Source organism: Sorex araneus, chromosome 2 (assembly GCF_027595985.1).
Source record: "Sorex araneus isolate mSorAra2 chromosome 2, mSorAra2.pri, whole genome shotgun sequence".
Classification (NCBI taxonomy): domain Eukaryota; kingdom Metazoa; phylum Chordata; class Mammalia; order Eulipotyphla; family Soricidae; genus Sorex; species Sorex araneus.
Genome location: NC_073303.1, coordinates 202,513,394 through 202,535,055, shown reverse-complemented (window position 1 = coordinate 202,535,055; position 21,662 = coordinate 202,513,394). Strand labels below are relative to the sequence as shown.

Genomic DNA, 21,662 nt, shown 5'->3' with positions numbered 1-21,662 from the left:
ATTGATTCAGCCCGATGGACCTGTGGCGTCACTTTGGGCAGCGTGCCCAATGGCAACCCCTCCTGGCACCCGATCCCGAAGGCAGAGGTGGCCCGCCCTGTCCAGTGGGCCAGCTGTGGTTTCCCGCAGTGCCCTCCAGACTGGCCAGGAAACGGTGCCGCCTGCTCTCCCTCCTCCTCCTCCTCCTCCTCCTTTTCCTCTTCCTCCTCCTCCTCTTCCTCCTCCTCCTCCCTCCTCCTGTTTCTTCCCCTCCACCTCCACCTCTTCCTCCCCCTCCTCCTCCTCTTGCCCCTCCTTTTCCTCTTCCTCCTCCTCTTCTTCCTCCTCTTCCGCTTCTTCCTCACCCCCTCCTTCTTCTCCCCTTCGTCATCGTCCTCCTCCTCCTCCTTCTCCTCCTCCCTTCTCCTGTTCCTTCCCTTCCACTCCACCTCTTCCTCCCCCTCCTCTTCCTCTTGCCCCTCCTCTTCCTCTTCCTTCTCCTCCTCTTATTCGTCCTCCTCGTACTCCTCTTCTTCCTCATCCTCTTCTTCCTCCCCTTCTTTCTCCTCCTCCTCCTTTTCCCCCTTTTCCTCTTCCTCCTCTTTCTCCTCCTACACCTCTTCCTCCTCCTCCTCCTCCTCCTCTTCTTTCTCCTCCTCCTCTTCTTCCTCACCCCTTCCTTCTCCTTCTCCCCTTCCTCCTCCTTGTCCTCCTCCTCGCACTGCTCTTTGCTGCTCCCAGCCACCATGGCGAGCACCCACAGCTGGAGACGAGGGGAGCGGGCACCCCAAGGTCAGTCCGAAGGGTCCCGAGGGTAGTGGCTGGGCATCTCTGAATCCCCGGGCCCAGCTGCTGTGCCTCCACGGCCTCGCTTGCTCTTCACACGTGTCGGAAAGGCCCGGCTCTGACCCCACGAGGTGCAGGGTTGGTTCCCACATGGGACGGAGCCGAAGGAAGGGCAGGCAGCGCCCTGGCCATGGCAGCGTCCAGCAGGGCTGCCCAGCGCTGCCCCGGCTCCCCGCTGCCTTTCCCTGGAGCCAAGGGCGAGGTCATCTCCGAAGCTTTGTGACTGCTGCAATGGAAGCTACCAGATACCTCCCCAGCAGCTGTCCAGAAGCGCGCGGTGAGGCCTGTGTCCTGGCCTGCCCCGGCCTCCCGCTGGGCACCGCTGCTCCTCCCACAGTCCTTGCCACAGTCTCCTCGGCCCGGCCGACCCTGCCGGAGAGTCCCCACAGGGCCAGCCTCCTTGCTCCCTGCCTGGGCCAGTCTTGCAAGCCCAGGTACAGTGTAGAGCCCAGAGTGAGTCCCGCTCAAGGCCGCCTCGGGTCACCGGGTCCCAGTGACATTCCACAGGCAGAGAATCATTGTCCCTCTCACAGGCAGAGGCCCCAGTGTCCATCTCACAGGCTGAGGCCCCAGTGTCCATCTCACAGGCAGAGGCCCCAGTGTCCATCTCACAGGCTGAGGCCCCAGTGTCCATCTCACAGCAGAGGCCTCAGTGTCCATCTCACATCAGAGGCCTCAGTGTCCATCTCACAGGCTGAGGCCCCAGTGTCCATCTCACAGGCAGAGGCCTCAGTGTCCATCTCACAGGCTGAGGCCCCAGTGTCCATCTCACAGCAGAGGCCCCAGTGTCCATCTCACAGGCAGAGGCCTCAGTGTCCATCTCACAGGCTGAGGCCCCAGTGTCCATCTCACAGGCAGAGGCCTCAGTGTCCATCTCACAGGCTGAGGCCCCAGTGTCCATCTCACAGGCAGAGGCCTCAGTGTCCATCTCACAGGCTGAGGCCCCAGTGTCCTTCCACAGACAGAGGCCTCAGTGTCCATCTCACAGGCACAGGCCTCAGTGTCCATCTCACAGAAGAGGCCTCAGTGTCCATCTCACAGGCTGAGGCCCCAGTGTCCATCTCACAGGCAGAGGCCTCAGTGTCCATCTCACAGGCAAAGGCCCCAGTGTCCATCTCACAGGCTGAGGCCCCAGTGTCCTTCCACAGACAGAGGCCTCAGTGTCCATCACAGACAGAGGCCCCTGTGTCCATCTCACAGGCTGAGGCCTCAATGTCCTACCACAGACAGAGGCCTCAGTGTCCATCTCACAGGCAGAGGCCTCAGTGTCCATCTCACAGACAGAGGCCTCAGTGTCCATCTCACAGAAGAGGCCTCAGTGTCCATCTCACAGGCTGAGGCCCCAGTGTCCATCTCACAGGCAGGGCCCCAGTGTCCATCTCATAGGCTGAGGCCTCAGTGTCCATCTCACAGACAGAGGCCTCAGTGTCTATCTCACAGGCAGAGGCCCCAGTGTCCTTCCACAGACAGAGGCCTCAGTGTCCATCACAGGCTGAGGCTTCAGTGTCCATCTCACAGGCAGAGGCCCCAGTGTCCATCTCACAGGCTGAGGCCTCAATGTCCTACCACAGACAGAGGCCTCAGTGTCCATCTCACAGGCAGAGGCCTCAGTGTCCATCTCACAGGCAGAGGCCTCAGTGTCCATCTCACAGGCAGAGGCCTCAGTGTCCATCTCACAGACAGAGGCCCCAGTGTCCTTCCACAGACAGAGGCCTCAGTGTCCATCTCACAGGCAGAGGCCTCAGTGTCCATCTCACAGGCTGAGGCCCCAGTGTCCATCTCACAGGCAGAGGCCTCAGTGTCCATCTCACAGGCTGAGGCCCCAGTGTCCTTCCACAGACAAAGGCCTCAGTGTCCATCTCACAGACAGAGGCCTCAGTGTCCATCTCACAGGCTGAGGCCCCAGTGTCCATCTCACAGGCAGAGGCCTCAGTGTCCATCTCACAGGCTGAGGCCCCAGTGTCCTTCCACAGACAAAGGCCTCAGTGTCCATCTCACAGGCACAGGCCTCAGTGTCCATCTCACAGAAGAGGCCTCAGTGTCCATCTCACAGGCTGAGGCCCCAGTGTCCATCTCACAGGCAGAGGCCCCAGTGTCCATCTCATAGGCTGAGGCCTCAGTGTCCATCTCACAGACAGAGGCCTCAGTGTCCATCTAACAGGCAAAGGCCCCAGTGTCCATCTCATAGGCTGAGGCTTCAGTGTCCATCTCACAGGCAGAGGCCTCAGTGTCCATCTCACAGGCAGAGGCCCCAGTGTCCATCTCACAGGCAGAGGCCTCAGTGTCCATCTCACAGCAGAGGCCCCAGTGTCCTTCCACAGACAAAGGCCTCAGTGTCCATCTCACAGGCACAGGCCTCAGTGTCCATCTCACAGAAGAGGCCTCAGTGTCCATCTCACAGGCTGAGGCCCCAGTGTCCATCTCACAGGCAGAGGCCCCAGTGTCCATCTCATAGGCTGAGGCCTCAGTGTCCATCTCACAGACAGAGGCCTCAGTGTCCATCTCACAGGCAAAGGCCCCAGTGTCCATCTCATAGGCTGAGGCCTCAGTGTCCATCTCACAGACAGAGGCCTCAGTGTCCATCTCACAGGCAGAGGCCCCAGTGTCCATCTCACAGGCAGAGGCCTCAGTGTCCATCTCACAGGCAAAGGCCCCAGTGTCCATCTCACAGGCTGAGGCCCCAGTGTCCTTCCACAGACAGAGGCCTCAGTGTCCATCACAGACAGAGGCCCCTGTGTCCATCTCACAGGCAGAGGCCCCATTGTCCATCTCACAGGCTGAGGCCTCAATGTCCTACCACAGTCAGAGGCCTCAGTGTCCATCGCACAGGCAGAGGCCTCAGTGTCCATCTCACAGACAGAGGCCTAAGTGTCTATCTCGCAGGCAGAGGCCCCAGTGTCCATCTCACAGGCAGAGGCCCCAGTGTCCATCTCACAGGCTGAGGCCTCAGTGTCCATCTCACAGACAGAGGTCTCAGTGTCCATCTCACAGGCAGAGGCCCCAGTGTCCATCTCACAGGCAGAGGCCTCAGTGTCCATCTCACAGGCTGAGGCCCCAGTGTCCTTCCACAGACAAAGGCCTCAGTGTCCATCTCACAGGCACAGGCCTCAGTGTCCATCTCACAGAAGAGGCCTCAGTGTCCATCTCACAGGCTGAGGCCCCAGTGTCCATCTCACAGGCAGAGGCCCCAGTGTCCATCTCATAGGCTGAGGCCTCAGTGTCCATCTCACAGACAGAGGCCTCAGTGTCCATCTCACAGGCAAAGGCCCCAGTGTCCATCTCATAGGCTGAGGCTTCAGTGTCCATCTCACAGGCAGAGGCCTCAGTGTCCATCTCACAGGCAGAGGCCTCAGTGTCCATCTCACAGGCTGAGGCCCCAGTGTCCTTCCACAGACAAAGGCCTCAGTGTCCATCTCACAGGCACAGGCCTCAGTGTCCATCTCACAGAAGAGGCCTCAGTGTCCATCTCACAGGCTGAGGCCCCAGTGTCCATCTCACAGGCAGAGGCCCCAGTGTCCATCTCATAGGCTGAGGCCTCAGTGTCCATCTCACAGACAGAGGCCTCAGTGTCCATCTCACAGGCAAAGGCCCCAGTGTCCATCTCATAGGCTGAGGCCTCAGTGTCCATCTCACAGACAGAGGCCTCAGTGTCCATCTCATAGGCAGAGGCCCCAGTGTCCATCTCACAGGCAGAGGCCTCAGTGTCCATCTCACAGGCAAAGGCCCCAGTGTCCATCTCACAGGCTGAGGCCCCAGTGTCCTTCCACAGACAGAGGCCTCAGTGTCCATCACAGACAGAGGCCCCTGTGTCCATCTCACAGGCAGAGGCCCCAGTGTCCATCTCACAGGCTGAGGCCTCAATGTCCTACCACAGACAGAGGCCTCAGTGTCCATCGCACAGGCAGAGGCCTCAGTGTCCATCTCACAGACAGAGGCCTCAGTGTCTATCTCGCAGGCAGAGGCCCCAGTGTCCATCTCACAGGCAGAGGCCCCAGTGTCCATCTCACAGGCTGAGGCCTCAATGTCCTACCACAGACAGAGGCCTCAGTGTCCATCTCACAGGCAGAGGCCCCAGTGTGCATCTAACAGGCAGAGGCCCCAGTGTCCATCTCACAGGCTGAGGCCTCAATGTCCTACCACAGACAGAGGCCTCAGTGTCCATCTCACAGGCAGAGGCCTCAGTGTCCATCTCACAGGCAGAGGCCTCAGTGTCCATCTCACAGACAGAGGCCCCAGTGTCCTTCCACAGACAGAGGCCTCAGTGTCCATCTCACAGGCAGAGGTCTCAGTGTCCATCTCACAGACAGAGACCTCAGTGTCCATCTCACAGGCAGAGGCCCCAGTGTCCATCTCACAGTCTGAGGCCTCAGTGTCCATCTCACAGGCAGAGGCCCCAGTGTCCATCTCACAGGCAGAGGCCCCAGTGTCCATCTCACAGGCAGAGGCCCCAGTGTCCATCTCACAGCAGAGGCCCCAGTGTCCATCTCACAGGCAGAGGCCTCAGTGTCCATCTCACAGGCAGAGGCCCCAGTGTCCATCTCACAGGCAGAGGCCCCAGTGTCCATCTCACAGGCTGAGGCCCCAGTGTCCATCTCACAGGCAGAGGCATCAGTGTCCATCTCACAGGCAGAGGCCTCAGTGTCCATCTCACAGACAGAGGCCTCAGTGTCCATCTCACAGACACAGGCCTCAGTGTCCATCTCACAGGCAGAGGCCCCAGTGTCCATCTCACAGTCTGAGGCCTCAGTGTCCATCTCACAGGCAGAGGCCCCAGTGTCCATCTCACAGGCAGAGGCCCCAGTGTCCATCTCACAGGCAGAGGCCCCAGTGTCCATCTCACAGCAGAGGCCCCAGTGTCCATCTCACAGTCAGAGGCCTCAGTGTCCATCTCACAGGCAGAGGCCCCAGTGTCCATCTCACAGAAAGAGGCCTCAGTGTCCATCTCACAGGCAGAGGCCCCAGTGTCCATCTCACAGGCAGAGGCCTCAGTGTCCATCTCACAGGCAGAGGCCCCAGTGTCCATCTCACAGGCAGAGGCCTCAGTGTCCATCTCACAGTCTGAGGCCTCAGTGTCCATCTCACAGGCAGAGGCCCCAGTGTCCATCTCACAGGCTGAGGCCTCAATGTCCTACCACAGACAGAGGCCTCAGTGTCCATCTCACAGGCAGAGGCCCCAGTGTCCATCTCACAGGCAGAGGCCCCAGTGTCCATCTCACAGGCAGAGGCCTCAGTGTCTATCTCGCAGGCAGAGGCCCCAGTGTCCATCTCACCGCAGAGGCCTCAGTGTCCGTCTCACAGCAGAGGCCTCAATGTCCTACCACAGACAGAGGCCTCAGTGTCCATCTCACAGGCTGAGGCCTCAGTGTCCATCTCACAGGCAGAGGCCCCAGTGTCCATCTCACAGGCTGAGGCCTCAATGTCCTACCACAGACAGAGGCCTCAGTGTCCATCTCACAGGCAGAGGCCCCAGTGTCCATCTCACAGGCAGAGGCCCCAGTGTCCATCTCACAGGCTGAGGCCTCAATGTCCTACCACAGACAGAGGCCTCAGTGTCCATCTCACAGGCAGAGGCCTCAGTGTCCATCTCACAGGCAGAGGTCTCAGTGTCCATCTCACAGACAGAGGCCTCAGTGTCCATCTCACAGGCAGAGGCCCCAGTGTCCATCTCACAGTCTGAGGCCTCAGTGTCCTTCCACAGACAGAGGCCTCAGTGTCCATCACAGACAGAGGCCCCAGTGTCCTTCCACAGACAGAGGCCCCAGTGTCCATCTCACAGGCAGAGGTCTCAGTGTCCATCTCACAGACAGAGGCCTCAGTGTCCATCTCACAGACAGAGGCCCCAGTGTCCTTCCACAGACAGAGGCCTCAGTGTCCATCTCACAGGCAGAGGTCTCAGTGTCCATCTCACAGACAGAGGCCTCAGTGTCCATCTCACAGGCAGAGGCCCCAGTGTCCATCTCACAGTCTGAGGCCTCAGTGTCCATCTCACAGGCAGAGGCCCCAGTGTCCATCTCACAGACAGAGGTCTCAGTGTCCATCTCACAGACAGAGGCCTCAGTGTCCATCTCACAGGCAGAGGTCTCAGTGTCCATCTCACAGGCAGAGGTCTCAGTGTCCATCTCACAGGCAGAGGCCCCAGTGTCCATCTCACAGGCTGAGGCCTCAGTGTCCATCTCACAGGCAGAGGCCCCAGTGTCCATCTCACAGCAGAGGCCCCAGTGTCCATCTCACAGGCAGAGGCCTCAGTGTCCATCTCACAGGCAGAGGCCCCAGTGTCCATCTCACAGGCAGAGGCCCCAGTGTCCATCTCACAGGCTGAGGCCCCAGTGTCCATCTCACAGGCAGAGGCCTCAGTGTCCATCTCACAGGCAGAGGCCTCAGTGTCCATCTCACAGACAGAGGCCCCAGTGTCCTTCCACAGACAGAGGCCTCAGTGTCCATCTCACAGGCAGAGGCCTCAGTGTCCATCTCACAGACAGAGGCCTCAGTGTCCATCTCACAGGCAGAGGCCCCAGTGTCCATCTCACAGGCTGAGGCCTCAGTGTCCATCTCACAGGCAGAGGCCCCAGTGTCCATCTCACAGGCAGAGGCCCCAGTGTCCATCTCACAGGCAGAGGCCCCAGTGTCCATCTCACAGGCTGAGGCCTCAGTGTCCATCTCACAGGCAGAGGCCCCAGTGTCCATCTCACAGCAGAGGCCCCAGTGTCCATCTCACAGGCAGAGGCCTCAGTGTCCATCTCACAGGCAGAGGCCCCAGTGTCCATCTCACAGGCAGAGGCCCCAGTGTCCATCTCACAGGCTGAGGCCCCAGTGTCCATCTCACAGGCAGAGGCCTCAGTGTCCATCTCACAGGCAGAGGCCTCAGTGTCCATCTCACAGACAGAGGCCCCAGTGTCCTTCCACAGACAGAGGCCTCAGTGTCCATCTCACAGGCAGAGGCCTCAGTGTCCATCTCACAGACAGAGGCCTCAGTGTCCATCTCACAGGCAGAGGCCCCAGTGTCCATCTCACAGGCTGAGGCCTCAGTGTCCATCTCACAGGCAGAGGCCCCAGTGTCCATCTCACAGGCAGAGGCCCCAGTGTCCATCTCACAGGCAGAGGCCCCAGTGTCCATCTCACAGCAGAGGCCCCAGTGTCCATCTCACAGGCAGAGGCCCCAGTGTCCATCTCACAGGCAGAGGCCCCAGTGTCCATCTCACAGGCAGAGGCCCTAGTGTCCATCTCACAGGCAGAGGCCCCAGTGTTCATCTCACAGGCAGAGGCCTCAGTGTCCATCTCACAGTCTGAGGCCTCAGTGTCCATCTCACAGGCAGAGGCCCCAGTGTCCATCTCACAGGCAGAGGCCTCAGTGTCTATCTCGCAGGCAGAGGCCCCAGTGTCCATCTCACCGCAGAGGCCTCAGTGTCCGTCTCCCAGCAGAGGCCTCAGTGTCCGTCTCACAGCAGAGGCCTCAGTGTCCTTCCACAGGCAGAGGGCTCAGTGTCCATCTCACAGGAAAAGGCCTCAGTGTCCTTCCACAGGCAGAGGGCTCAGTGTCCATCGCACAGGTAGAGGCTCCAGTGTCCTTTCCTCAGACCGAGGCCTCAGTGTCCATCCCTCAGACCAAGGCCTCAGTGTCCTACCAGCCCCTCAGACAGTTCAGCGGAGCGAGGGGCCAGGCTCAGCCCCTGGGTCTGCTCCTTCGGGTTAGCATGTGGGGCTTCCTGTCGCGTCTTCTCTCACACTTGGTGCGTCCATACCACAGAGTCTCTCCTGCAGGCCGGGGCGGCCTCTTCCTCCACACCTGCTGTATGTTTGTGTGCCAATGCCCAAGTGCATCATCACCCCCTTGACCTCAGAAAACAGCCCCAGAGCAGACACTGTCCCTCCTCAGCTCCCCCGGGGGCCCCGGGCCTGTCCTGAACCCCAGTAGAAGGAACCAAGTCACCACAGAGAACTGAAGGGGAAGCCAGAGGAATGCCCGGTGCCCAGCTGGACCCTGGCGGGCGTGTCTCTCCACAGCCTGCCCGAGGCCCGGCACCTGGTACCACTGTGCCCCGACAGTCACGTGTCACACGGGGCTGTGAGCGCGACGGGGGGCTGGCCGGGTCCTTTGCCAGTCTGTCCACACTCGGTGCGAGTTCCTGAAAGCTCCTGCTTGCACAGGCCAGCAGAGTGGGGTGGGGGACGGGGGAAGGCTCAGCCGGTGGCTGTCTGTGGGTGACTGGGCCTCAGGAAAGCGCATTGGGTGAGGACTGGAGGAAGAAAGGCCTTGACGCGCCACAGGCAGCAGTGACCTGGGTGTAGGCATGGAGGTGGCAGCCAGCGCTGTCTCGAGGAGAAACACAGGTGTTCCCACCTGAGCCCCTGGTGGCACCTCCGTTAATGGAAACCCTCTCAGGCCTCCTTGCTCCTTCTTCTTTATGCCCTGAACGCCATTTCTGGTTTCTCTGAAATGTTCTGGGATTAGACTGGAATGTTCTAGAATGTTCTATCCCCTCCTTTATTACTCTGCTTAGATGTTATCTTTTCAAAGAATTCTCCCTGGGCCCCCTTTAAGGACCCACCCACTGACTCCCCGTCCTCCCTCACCCTCTCCATTCTAATCCATTTCTGTAAACATCACCGTGCCAGGCAGCTCTGAGTTGTTCATGGGGTCCCCATCTTTGGTTCCCTCCCACAGAGAGAGAGGGCCGGGGAGAGAGAGAGAGAGAGAGAGAGAGAGAGAGAGAGAGAGAGAGAGAGGGAGGAGGAGGAGAGAGAGAAGAGGAGAGAGAGAGGATAAGAGAGGAGGAGGAGAGAGAGAAGAGAGAGAGAAGGAAACAGAAGGAGACAGAAGTAGAGAGAGAAGGAGAGAGAGGAGAGAAAGGAGAGGAGAAAGAGAGGAGAGAGAGAAGGAGAGAGAAGGAGAGAGAGAAGGAGAGAAAGGAGGAGGAGGGGAGAGAGAGAAGAGGAGAGAGAGGAGAGAGAGAGAGGAGGAGGGGAGAGAGAAGAGGAGAGAGAGGGGAGAGAGAGGAGGAGGAGGGGAGAGAGAGAAGAGAGAGAGGATGAGAGAGGAGGAGGAGAGAGAGAAGAGAGAGAAGGAAACAAAAGGAAACAAGTAGAGAGAGGAGGAGAGGAGAGAGAGAGGAGGAGGGGAGAGAGAGAGAAGAGGAGAGAGGGGAGAGAGAGAGGAGGAGGAGGGGAGAGAGAGAAGAGGAGAGAGAGGATGAGAGAGGAGGAGGAGAGAGAGAAGAGAGATAGAAGGAAACAGAAGGAGACAGAAGTAGAGAGAGGAGGAGAGGAGAGAGAGGAGAGAAAGGAGAGAGAGAGAAAGAGAGGAGAGAGAGGAGAGAAAGAGAGAGAAGGAGAGAGAGAGGGAGAGAGAGGAGGAAGAGAGGGGAGAGAGAGAGGAGGAGGAGGGGAGAGAGAGAAGAGGAGAGAGAGGATGAGAGAGGAGGAGGAGAGAGAGAAGAGAGAGAGAAGGAAACAGAAGGAGACAGAAGTAGAGAGAGGAGGAGAGGAGAGAGGAGAGAAAGGAGAGAGAGAGAAAGAGAGGAGAGAGAGGAGAGAGAAAGAGAGAGAGAAGGAGAGAGAGGGAGAGAGAGGAGGAGGAGGGAGAGAGAAGAGGAGAGAGGATGAGAGAGGAAGAGAGAGAGAAGAGAGAGAAGGAAACAGAAGGAGACAGAAGTAGAGAGAGGAAGAGAGGAGAGAAAGGAGAGAGAGAGAAAGAGAGGAGAGAGGAGAGAGAAAGAGATAGAGAAGGAGAGAGAAGGAGAGAGAGGAGGAGGAGGGGAGAGAGAGAAGAGGAGAGAGAGGAGAGAGAGAGAGAGAGAGAGAGCGAGCTGGGCCTGAGGTCCTGGCTTTCCACTGCAAACAGTTCCACCACCCGCTCCCTCCTGTTTGTCTCAGCTTCTCTGCCCCACCTAGTTCCCTCAGGTAGATCTTATCTTCTGTTATTCCTGTTCTCCTATTTTCTCCCCCAATGTCAAGCACCTGGGAATAACACACCAATTTTTTACAATGTATCTTTTACTTAGGCACCATGATTTACAAGGGTATTCATAGCTGGGCTTCAGACACACAGGATTCCAACTCTAGTCCCCTCTGCTGCGCCAATTTCCCTCCAAACATGCCCCCACTTACCCTCCCACCCCCACACCTGCTCCTTGACAGGCATTTTTTCTTTTTCTAATTGAATCACCGTGAGCTACAGTTACAAGCTTTCATGTTAGAGTTTCAGTCACACAGTGATCAAACCCCCATCCCTCCTCCAGTGCACATTCTCCACCACCAATGTCCTCAGTATCCCTCCCACTCCCCCCCACCCTCCCCCTGACTCCATGGCAGATGATGTCCCCCATACTCTACTTTTGGGCATTATGGTTTGCAATACAGATACTGAGAGGCCGTCACGTTTGGTCCTTTATCTACTTTCAGCACACATCTCTCACCCCGAGCATCCCTCCAACCATCACTGACTTAGTGATCCCTTCTCTATCCCAGCTGCCTTCTCCCCCATCCCTTGAGGCAGGCCTCCAACCATAAAGCAATCGCCCTGGCCCTTGTCTCTACTGTCTTTGGGTGTTTGTCTCAACTGTTACTTTATATTCCACAAATGAGTGCAGTCATTCTATGTCTGTCCCTCTCTTTGACTCATTTCACTTAAATACTCTCCATGTCCATCCACTTATAAGCAAATTTCATGACTTCATTTTTTTAAAACAGCTGCATAGTACTCCATTGTGTAGATGTACCAAAGTTTATTTAACCAGCGTCCATTCTCAGGAACTCGGGTTGTTTCCAGATTCTGGCTGTTGTGAACAGTGCTGCAATGAACATACAAGTTCAGGTGCCATTTCTACTGTGCTTTCTTGCACACCCAGAATATATTCCTATAAATGGTATTGCTGGATAATATGGAAGTTCAATATCTAGCTTTCAGAGAAATGTCCATGTTGTTTTCCAAAAAAGCTGGGCCAGCCGGCATTCCCATCAATGAATGAGAGTCCCTTTTTCCCCACATCTGCATCAACCTGGTAGTTCTTGTACTTTTTTGATGTGTTTCAGTCTCTGTGGTGTAAGATGATATCTCATTGTTGTTTTGATTTGCATCTTGAAATAATTGGCAATGTTTTTTTAAAAAGCTATTTTTTCTTGTGCCTTTTGTCCCTTTGTATTTTTTTGTGGAATTTTCTGTTCTCCCCATTTTTTTATGGAGTTGGAGGTATTTTCTTGTTAAGTTCTACCACTGTCTTGTACATCCTGGATATTAACCCCTTATCTGATGGGAATTGGATAAATAATTTTTCCCATTCCATGAGCTCTGTTTCTTTTGAGGTACAGAAGATTCTTAGCTTAACGTAGTCCCATTTATGTTTGTTTCCACTTGCTTGGTCAGTGGTGTTTCATCCTTGAAGATGCCTTTAGCGTCAATGTCATGGAGGGTTCTGCCTACATATTCCTCCATGTATCTTATGGATTCAGGTCTGATATTGAAGTCTTTAATCCATTTTGATCTGACTTTTGTACCTGGCATTAGGTAAATATCTGAGTTCATTTTTTTACACGTAGCTGTTCAGTTTTCTCAACACGATTTGTTGAAGAGGATTTCCTAGCTCCACTTCACATTTCTTGTTCCTTTATCAAAGATTAAGTGATCATGTATTTGAGGGTCTGTTCAGGATATTCAACTCTATACCATTGGTCTGTGGGTCTGTTTCTAGTCCAATACCCTGCTGTCTTAATTACTACCACTTAGCCGTAGAGTTTGAAGTTGGGAAAGGTGATGCCTCCCATCTTCTTTTCCTCCGGATTGTTTAGCTATTCATGGGGGGGGGGTTATTGTTCCATATGAATTTCAGGAGTATTTTGCCTATTTATTTGAAAAGTGCCATGAAACGGACCACTTTGAGTCTCTATGCAGCTTTGGGGAGTGTTGTCATTTTGACAATGTTAATTTCCTGATCCATGAGCAGGGGATATGTCTCCATTTCCGAGTGTCCTCTTTTATTTCTTGTAGTATTTTGTAGTTTTCTTTGTACAGGTTCCTCATCTGTACAAAGTTGAAGAACGTTTAGCTAAGCTGATACCAAGGTACTCGATTTTCTGAGGCACTATTATGAGTAGGGTTTTTTTAAATCTCTTTCATGTCTTTCATTATTTGTATATAGGAAAGCCATGGACTTTGGGGTGTTGATTTCATAACATGATAGGCATAGTTTTGTTTGGTAGTTTGACTTTCTGCTTTCAGCTTTGTTGGTTCCATGGTTTCAGTATATGATTAAACAACACCTCTTCACCACCAGAGTATTTGAAGGCCTTGCTTGCCGCTAGCCCTGTTTCCTTCCATCTGCCTCCTCTTCCTCCTCCCTCCTGCAGGTTTTCTCCTTCTTATCCTTAGTCCAGGTTCCAAGGTGATTAGGTGTCCCACTAGCATGCTTTGCTTTCCTTAGCCTTATTCCTTATTATTCCATACAACGAAGATAAGTAAGCACATTTGATATTCATCTTTCCTCCTACTTCACTCAACATGAGACCAGTTCCGTCCAAGTTGCAGCAAATTGCATGCGTTTGTCCTTCTTTGTGGCTGTGTAGTATTCCATTGTATATAAACGATATGTATTTTATGGAAAACAGACACCAGTGAGAGTGGCACATTTCAAAACAATCCGGGATGGCGGGGATGTGGTGGGGCAGTGGGGAGAGGGGAGCTCTCGGTGGATCTCAAGACCACACTGTCTGCACAGCACAGCAGTTTCAGAAGTGTCCGTCTTGATGGTGACTGGATGAAACTGGGTTCAGAGATGTGTTAGGTCAGTGAGCTGCTCTCTGCCACCCTTCTGTATTGTCCCTGCCCCCATGGCCAGCCCTGGGGTTCCAGATGCTTACTGGAAAGAGAGGAGATTGAGTGATGTCAGAGGCCAGTGGCCAGTGGCCAGTGGGCTTCCTTCTTCCCCGCCCTAATTCCTCCGGGTCATGATGTTATTGAACCAGACATCCACGGAGTCTCTCTCTCTCTCTCTCTCTCTCTCTCTCTCTCTCTCTCTCTCTCTCTCTCTCTCTCTCACACACACACACACACACACACACACACACACACACACACACACACTGTGCTGCACCACTGGGGAGGGCCCCAAATTCCAAAAGAGAAGGAGCAGGACAGGAACAGCCAGAGGTGCTGTTTGGGGTGTCTGATAGCCCTGCTCACACCAGACGCCCCTCTAAAAGGCTGCTGGAGAAGCACGGCCACCCCAAAGCACTGACCCCCTGACGAGGGGAGGCTGCAGCCACACTGCGGCCACTCGCTACGGCGGCCGCCCTCCCGGCAGCCCGGCCCCTGGGGCTCCGCCTCAGCCGCCTGTGGTTTTGCTTCCGCAGCTCCTGACGGGCCCCCTCAGGAAGTCCACCTGGAGCCCATCTCGTCCCAGAGCATCAGGGTGACCTGGAAGGTAAGGGGCGTGGGCACTCCTGTGCCACGCGGGGGCGGGGGTGTGGGTGCTGGGGGGGTGGGGAGTGGGTCACTCAGCTAAGCGCCGAGATATGGACGCCTTCTGAAATCCTGTTTTCTGCAAAGTCCCTAAAAAGCCCTTAAGACACCCCCCTCTGGCCTCCCCTCCTGTGACAACCCCCCGTGATGCCCTCCCCAGCACACTCCACGGCTGTGGCCAGTGGGCCGGTGGGCGGTCTCCTTGCTCCCTGGAGCCGAGCAAGGCCCACGCCGGGCTCCCCAGAAACCGTGGCTGCCCGTTGCCCACCTGCTCCCTTCTGGTCAGGCCAGCACGGCCACTGCTGAAGGCTGGCCCGGGACAGCCACAGGGGGGCCAGACCCTGCAGGCACTCCTTGTGACAGAGTGGGGGCCTGTCCCGTGGGGCAGGAGCCAGGTGGCCCTCAGGGGAGACCAGGCTGGGAGGGAGGCGGCTGGAGCTGTGGGGACGGGCAGCTGCCGGCACCGCAGACAGGGGCACAGTGCTGCTGACCACTCATCGGTGTCTCGGAGCGGGAAGCTGGGCTGCCCGGGGGTTGGGGGTCGGGGGGTGCTGTCCGAGGACTTGCCAACAGGGAGCTTCGCTGCCTCTCTGGCTTGGTGGCAGCACGGTGACATTCCCAGGCCTGGGGACCTGCCCTCAGCTGGGTCAGGGGTTCCAGAGAGTCAAGGGTGTCTCCTTCAGGAGGTTGCCAGTGGCGAAATCACTGGTGCGTGAATGGAGGAGTTAGTGAATGAAAGAGGGCCACTGGGAGCGGGGCGTGACGGTACTTGTGGGTCAAGTGCTTCCATCACCCCTCTGTGACATCAGAAGCTGCCGGAAGGGCTGGAATGTGGCTGAGAGGGTCCGGGTTACACACCTCATGTGTAAGAGTCCTGGGTTCAGTCTGGCATAGAAAAGGAAAGGGAAAAGGGGAGGAGGGGGAAGGAGGGAGGGAGGGAGGGAGGGAGGAAGGGAGAGGAAGGAAGGAAGGAAGGAAGGAAGGAAGGAAGGAAGGAAGGAAGGAAGGAAGGAAGGAAGGAAGGAAGGAAGGAAGGAAGGAAGGAGAAGAAGAAGAAGGAGGGAGAGAGGAAGGAAGGAAGGAAGGAAGGAAGGAAGGAAGGAAGGGAGGGAGGGAGGGAGGGAGGGAGGGAGGGAGGGAGGAAGGAAGGAAGGAAGGAAGGAAGGAAGGAAGGAAGGAAGGAAGGAAGGAAGGAAGGAAGGAAGGAAGGAAGGAAGGGGAAGGCAACACTTCCATGGAGAAGGGGCCTCAGCAATACATCTCCCAAACCCCAACCTGAAGACAGCGATTGGTGCAGGCTGCAGTGAACAGCCCCAGAGCACGATGGGTTCCCCTGACGTCAGTGTAGCAGACAGACCCACCTTCTGACCGATGGCTGTCCACTGTGATGGGGACAGTAGCAGCTATGGCCCAACACCTCGGGGCACTCTTCAGTGGAAGTGACATGTGACATCTACACATCCTGCTGAACAGAAGCCCCCGAGACACCCCCGCCTGCTCCTTATCCAACAGTCTTGGCTGGGAGGGAGGGAGGGAGGGAGGGAGGGAGGGAGGGAGGGAGGGAGGGAGGGAGGGAGGGAGGGAGGGAGGGAGGGAGGGTGGGAAGGAGCTGAGGGAGGGGGGCAGGTGCCAGCCCTGGAGAAGCACTCACCAGAGCTGTCCTGGGAGCTCCAAAGCGAGCACAAACACTCCTGAAGAGAAGACAAGTAAGAGAAGGGATGGTAGAGCTCATTGTCCGGCTCTTGTGTCCCCTTTTGAAGAACTAAGGGTTTTGCTTAAGAAAACCCAACACAGTGTATGTTTCCCTGGGATTATGCAGAATCATAAGGAATGACAAGGCAGCCGAAGACTGGCAGCCGTCTCTGACTGGGAGAGAGAGCGTGCTCACGTCACGGAGGCCTGTGTTACGCTCTTTTCATAAAACTCCAGTTTGAGTCAGTCCCAAGGGCCTGTGGCGCCTGTCCTTCCCCACCCGCCCAGCCGCCCTGGCCAGCCCTGCCCTCTGCCCTGCCCACGTGAAGCCCACGCAAGCTCAGCTGAAGGCAGGGATCCAAATGAGAGGCCCCAGTGCCACACACTGTCCTGAAAACGATGACATTTCCAGTTGCTCAACCATTGCGAAGCTGAAACCATTGTCAAGCTGTTGACTCGAAGGAAACAAAGAGTCGGATTTTCCCGCGTGGCTTCATGCCCTTGGACCAAGCCTTCCTCCACCTCGAATGAGCCTTATTGTGAAGGAAACAGAAATCCTGGGGGATGTGAAGATGGAGTCGTTAAGGGGGGGATGGAATTGCAGTGACCAGAGAACACGTTTAACGGGACACCATGTCGCCACACGGCCAGTCGCTCCGACTAACTGAAACACGATTGTAATCGATGTAGCATTGTAGAAGGGTGGGTGAGTCAGTCGTCGGGAAGCAGCCCTCTTTGTTAAGGACGGCTGCCTAACCCCACTGCACCACTGGACTCAGGGCCCTCTTCCCGCCAGAAATGACAGACTGCAGGGGAGGGTTGGGGGGAGGCGTCTTCCAGCCTGGGGGTTCCTGACTGGGGTTCCCGGGGACAGCCTCCGAGCATTGCTCTGTGCAAGCCCTGCCCCCAACTCCGCCTGCATGATGCCCTTTGACCTGTGCTCTGGGGTACCCAGTGTGGCACGGGGCGGGATGCTGGAGTCGGGGTGATTGGTTCAAGACCCGGGAGCACCCACTGGAGCACCACCCCCATCCACCTCTGACCCTCCCCGTTTGTTGGGGAACAGTTTTTCCCCAGCGTGCCCAGACACGCTGTGCACTGGGCCCGGGCAGACGTGGGGTGAAGGTGACGGGCGCGCGGAGAAACCAGCCCGGGAGACAGCCGGTGGGCGCTCACTTCATTGCCAAATACTCGCATATCCTACAGGGGGTCTCGGCGTCAGAGGGTGGTCCGGTCACGTCGAGTTTACATCACTGGCCTGTCCCCTTGCCAACCCCGCTTTGCCCGGCCCAGCCCAGCTAGGGCTGGACGCTGTAGGTGGGGGTGACTCGGACGGTTCCTGGGGGGTGGGCGAGACTCACGGCCGGACACCTGGTGCTGGTCAGGGGCGCCCAGACACTCCCTGCGGGTGGCCGTGCAGGGACAGGGCTCTCTGCTCTGGCACCTGTGGCCACGCTCCGCACCTGTTGTGGCCCCTGAGTGCACAGGGAGGGCCGGCTCCTGTGGCACCCTACTCACGTGCTGACCTACCTCCCACCCCAAAGTTGGCCTTTTTCTTTTTGCATTTTTAACTACTGTCATTTTCTTTCCAAACCATAAACCGAGAAGAATGGTCTGTTGCTGCTCCACCAACGAGCTTCTCTTGACGCTAATTTCGCTTTCTTTACATTTTTAAAATTTTATTTATTTTCCTCGGCTTTAGGGCTTCCTTAGCGGCTCACAGGGCTATCTTCGGTGCGCCTTGGGGGACCATAATGGTCCCGGAAGGAACCCGAGTCGGCCGTCCGCACGGCCAGCACCTTACTGTCCACCTCTCCGGCCCCACAGCGGCCTCGTTTCTCATCTCTCACTTCAATTCTTTGGGAAGGAAAAAGTTCCAAAGGTTTTTGTTTCTTCTCCGGAGGAGCTCACTGGTCCTCAAAGAGGTCGTGTGGGCTCAGTAACAAATCCCAGGGGCCAGCCAGTCTTAGAGACATTGAAGGGAGCGTCACCCTTGTCACAGAAACAGGCGTCTTTCCCCAAAAAGGCGGGGGGGAAAGGGAGACGGCAAACCTGGTTTAACACTCGGGGGGACCATTCTCTCTCAGCTCAACCACTAAAGAGATGCTTAGTTGCTGCTTTAAGAGGGGCGGGGAAAAAGAATAAAGCCGGAGATGGGAAAAAAAAATAAAAGTAACTCACAGGCTTATCAGAGGTACTTACTTGAAATGCAGAGACGTGTGTCAATCTGATGTTGGAGCTTTACATTTCTGAGACAAAATATCAAAATATCCTGCTTCCTTCTTTTTGGCAAAAAACTAACCTTGACTTAGTTCCAGGCCTGAGCACCTGCTGCCCTCACCTCATGCCACCCCCACCCCGGAACACAGAGGAGTATCCTGAGCTGGGAGCCAGGACCCGCCTCCAGCACTGCCAACCTTGGCTCTGGAAACAGTGCTCAAAGGATCAGGCCTTATACCGTTTTACTGCGCCAGAAAACCCCACCTCCACTGTCTGGGAGAACCTTCTGGAAGGTGCTGCAGGCAGGACTATCCGTGACTCCCTGGAAGTGTGCTGAGAGCCCCCGGGAGAGATAAGGGGTCTCACCCTCGGGGGGCTGCGCCCTCTGAGCAGCGGGCCCGGGCCCCGCAGGCCAGCAGCCCCCTATTCAGAGACCCCCAAGACAGCGGGCACGCTGGCAACGGAGAGAAAAGAGGAAGACGGATGTCCGCGCCGGAGTGTGCCTCGGACCCCCGGGGACACGGCCCCTGTGTGCGCCCCAGCCCGGAGCACAGACGCAGGCACAGCCAGAGGCGGGCACCAGTTCAGCGCTGGGCACTTAGCTGGCCGAAGCTGCCGGACCCCCAGGCCTCTGCAGGACCCCCCCCCCGCCTCCCCATGGTGCCCCAAGCCGTCCGGGCCTGGAGGGTCGCGTCTCACTCGCCCTCCTTCCTTCACTCTGGAACCCCGGGCCCGGGGGCCCAAACCCCTGGGAAACACGGCCTCTGAGGGCAGACTCAGGCCGCACCCTCAGGGCCTCTCCCAGGGTGCCTGGAGCCTGTCCGTCCCGCGCCCACCCTCAGCCTGTCTCAGAGGGGCCCGTCCCCCTGTCTGCTGCCCATCCCCTCCTGCTCTCCTTCCGGTGCTCCCCCAGGCCCGTTGCTTCTCTCTAAGTGGCCCCTCCCCAGCAAGGCTGGCCCTGCCCCAGTCTCGGGAGAAGCCCCCTCTTGTCTGGGCACCCCCCCGGGCCCCCTTAGGCACCGTGCTTCCCCTCCAGGGGGATTCCCGTGCAGGACGCCTCCTTGGTGCTCTCAGGACAGTGCCCAGGGGCTGCGTTGGGCACGCCGTTCCCCAGGCAGAGAGGAGGCTCCTGGCTCCAACCAGGGGACAGAGAGGGGTCTGCAGGAAGTGCACAGATAGACAGACATACGCCGGAGCCCCCCTCCCCGCCCCACCCCGCCCCTGCATCGGATAGGAGGTTGCTCTTAAGTAACCGCCCAGGCCCCCGGAAGCACAGTACTGCGACTCCCTTAGCAGACCGCGTCTGCCGCCCAGGGAGGCTGGGTCCTGCCGCAGACACTTGGGCTCTCCCGCAGGTGCTGAGAGCACTGACATTCGCCAAGTCCCCTTGCCCGCAGTGGAGGGAGGAGCATGGGGTGGGGGCGTGTTTGTGCAGAAATAGCCCCTGGCTGGTGGTTTCCGCAGAGGCTCCACCCCCGCCTTATGGGGGCGTGGCCCCTCCGTGCACAGTGCTCAGACCTCAGTGGCTGAGCTGGGCAGACTCTGACAGGCAGAGCCCAGCCGCCAGCACAGATGGGCCGGAGGGCGCTGCTGTTGTCATGGAGATCAAGAGAGCTTTCTGGAAGGGAGTGGGGGTGGGGAGGCGAGGGCAGGCTGGAGGATGAAAGGAGGAGGCTGTTTGGGATGGAGACAGTGTCAGGGCTGGGGGGGTGTGCGGGGTGGGGGGCGCCTGCAGGAGCAGCCCTAGAGGAAGCGACGTGCATGGGGGACACACTGGGGGCCGCTGGCACCGGCAGTCAGGGAAGGCTCAGGGGCGCCTCCCCGCTGGGTTCAGGGGAGCGAGACCGTCCCTCCTCCACTGTCCCCCCTCCCCTCTCCTCTTCCTGAGCCTTCCTGGCTCTGAGCACCAGGGGGCAGGCGAGATTCGAATTCGCGCAGGCTGCATCTCTGCGGGATGCTCAGGAGACAGTTCTGGAGCCGGGCTCCTGTCCTCCACGCAGGGCTGCTGGACCAAGCGGATTCCCTGGCACCTGCTCCAGGAGGACAGCTTGCCCTCGCCCACAAGCTGGCTGCTCGGGCTGTCCCCCCCTAGTGGGCTGAGACCCGGAGCTGTGTCGTCCCGGACCCGGCCTCTGGGCCAGACAGCCTGGGAGGAAGCGTGCTCAGGGATCCCGGTGCTCCCGGGAGCCCAGGCCTGCCCCCCCCTCCTGCAGCCAGCCCACGCTGCCCTTCCCGGGTGTGTCCTGCACCCCAGGGGGGTTGCAAACCCATCCACAGGAAACTGCGCTGACTCCTGAGCCGGGGGGGGGGGGGGGGGTCCCGGAGGAGAGGCTGGGAGAGCTGCAGGCATGGCGGGGTGAGAAGCCCCCAGCGCCCACCCCATTAATGCCGGCTGGAAGAAACCCTTGGAATGAAGCAGCAGTCTGCTTCTGGGAGGGGAACCCAAGGAACGGGGGCTGGCGTGACCCTGCAGTGGGGAGGGCGCCTGCCTTGCAAGCAGCAGGCCCGGGTTAGATCCCCAGCACCCCCAGATTGTTCCTCAAACCTGCCAGGAGTGACCCCTCAGCACAGAGCCGGGGGAGGCCCTGAGCACAGCCAGGTGTGGCCCCAAAACTAAACTAAACTAAAGAAGAGGCCAGAGAGTTTCTTCACACGGCAATTTCCCTAGGAAAGAGGAGGCAGCCATATCCCCTGATGATGAAACAGTGGCTAAATAAAATAAAAGCTCTACGTTGGGAATACGGTTTCCCATGACTTCAAGCCAGCCTGCGGGGGGGTGGTGGTAACGGCACATTACATGAAAACAACCAACGTTGGATTGCAGAGCATGAAGATAACAAGATAACAGCGCAAAGCCCACAGTACTCAAACCTGCAACTTTGTTTCAAGTGAAATGCTTCTGGAGTCCGTGGCAGTGGAGGTTGTGCACTCAGGCTCCAACCAAAAAAACATTTCCCTACAAAATATTTTGCAGAAGTGCCTAGTAAGCAAAAGGGAAACCATTCTGTTCTAGAACGAACAAGGCTAGCATGTAGTTTCTCTAAAAGAAGAGTTAAGGAGTGAGCTATTTGGGGGGTGGAGCTGTAGTACAACAGGTAGGATTTGCCTTGCACGTGGCCGACCCGGGTTTGATCCCCAGCATCCCGTATGGTCCCCTGAGCACTGCCAGGAGTAATTCCTGAGCACTTCTGGGTGTGACCCAAAAAGAAAAAAAAAAAAGAATGAGCTAGTTCTTCAGAATGAAGCATGAGAATGGGACAAAAAATAAATAAAATCCTGCTCTGTCTATTCCAGTCAGGCTTGTTAGAATGTGAATCCACCCACCGGGCAGGGGACACGGGAAGGTCAGGCGCCCCTGAGCCACAGGTCCCCGGAAAGGTGAATTCTCCCACAGAGCCACACGGCAGCCAGTAGGGCCCCATGTCGGGCCAGTTGGGTGTTGGGTATCGACACTTTGGTGGAACCGTTGGCCAAT

General features: G+C 57.3%; 1 protein-coding gene across 3 annotated transcripts in view; it reads left to right on the top strand.

The window, feature by feature from the left end:
* DSCAM (DS cell adhesion molecule) overlaps positions 1–21,662 on the top strand; it is a 602,651-nt gene that overhangs the window by 483,069 nt on the left and 97,920 nt on the right. For all 3 annotated transcript variants that reach the window (XM_055127368.1, XM_055127369.1, XM_055127370.1), the window contains exon 16: positions 14,167–14,237. In XM_055127368.1, the coding sequence (XP_054983343.1) occupies positions 14,167–14,237 (71 nt within the window). The remainder of the gene's footprint in view (positions 1–14,166; positions 14,238–21,662) is intronic.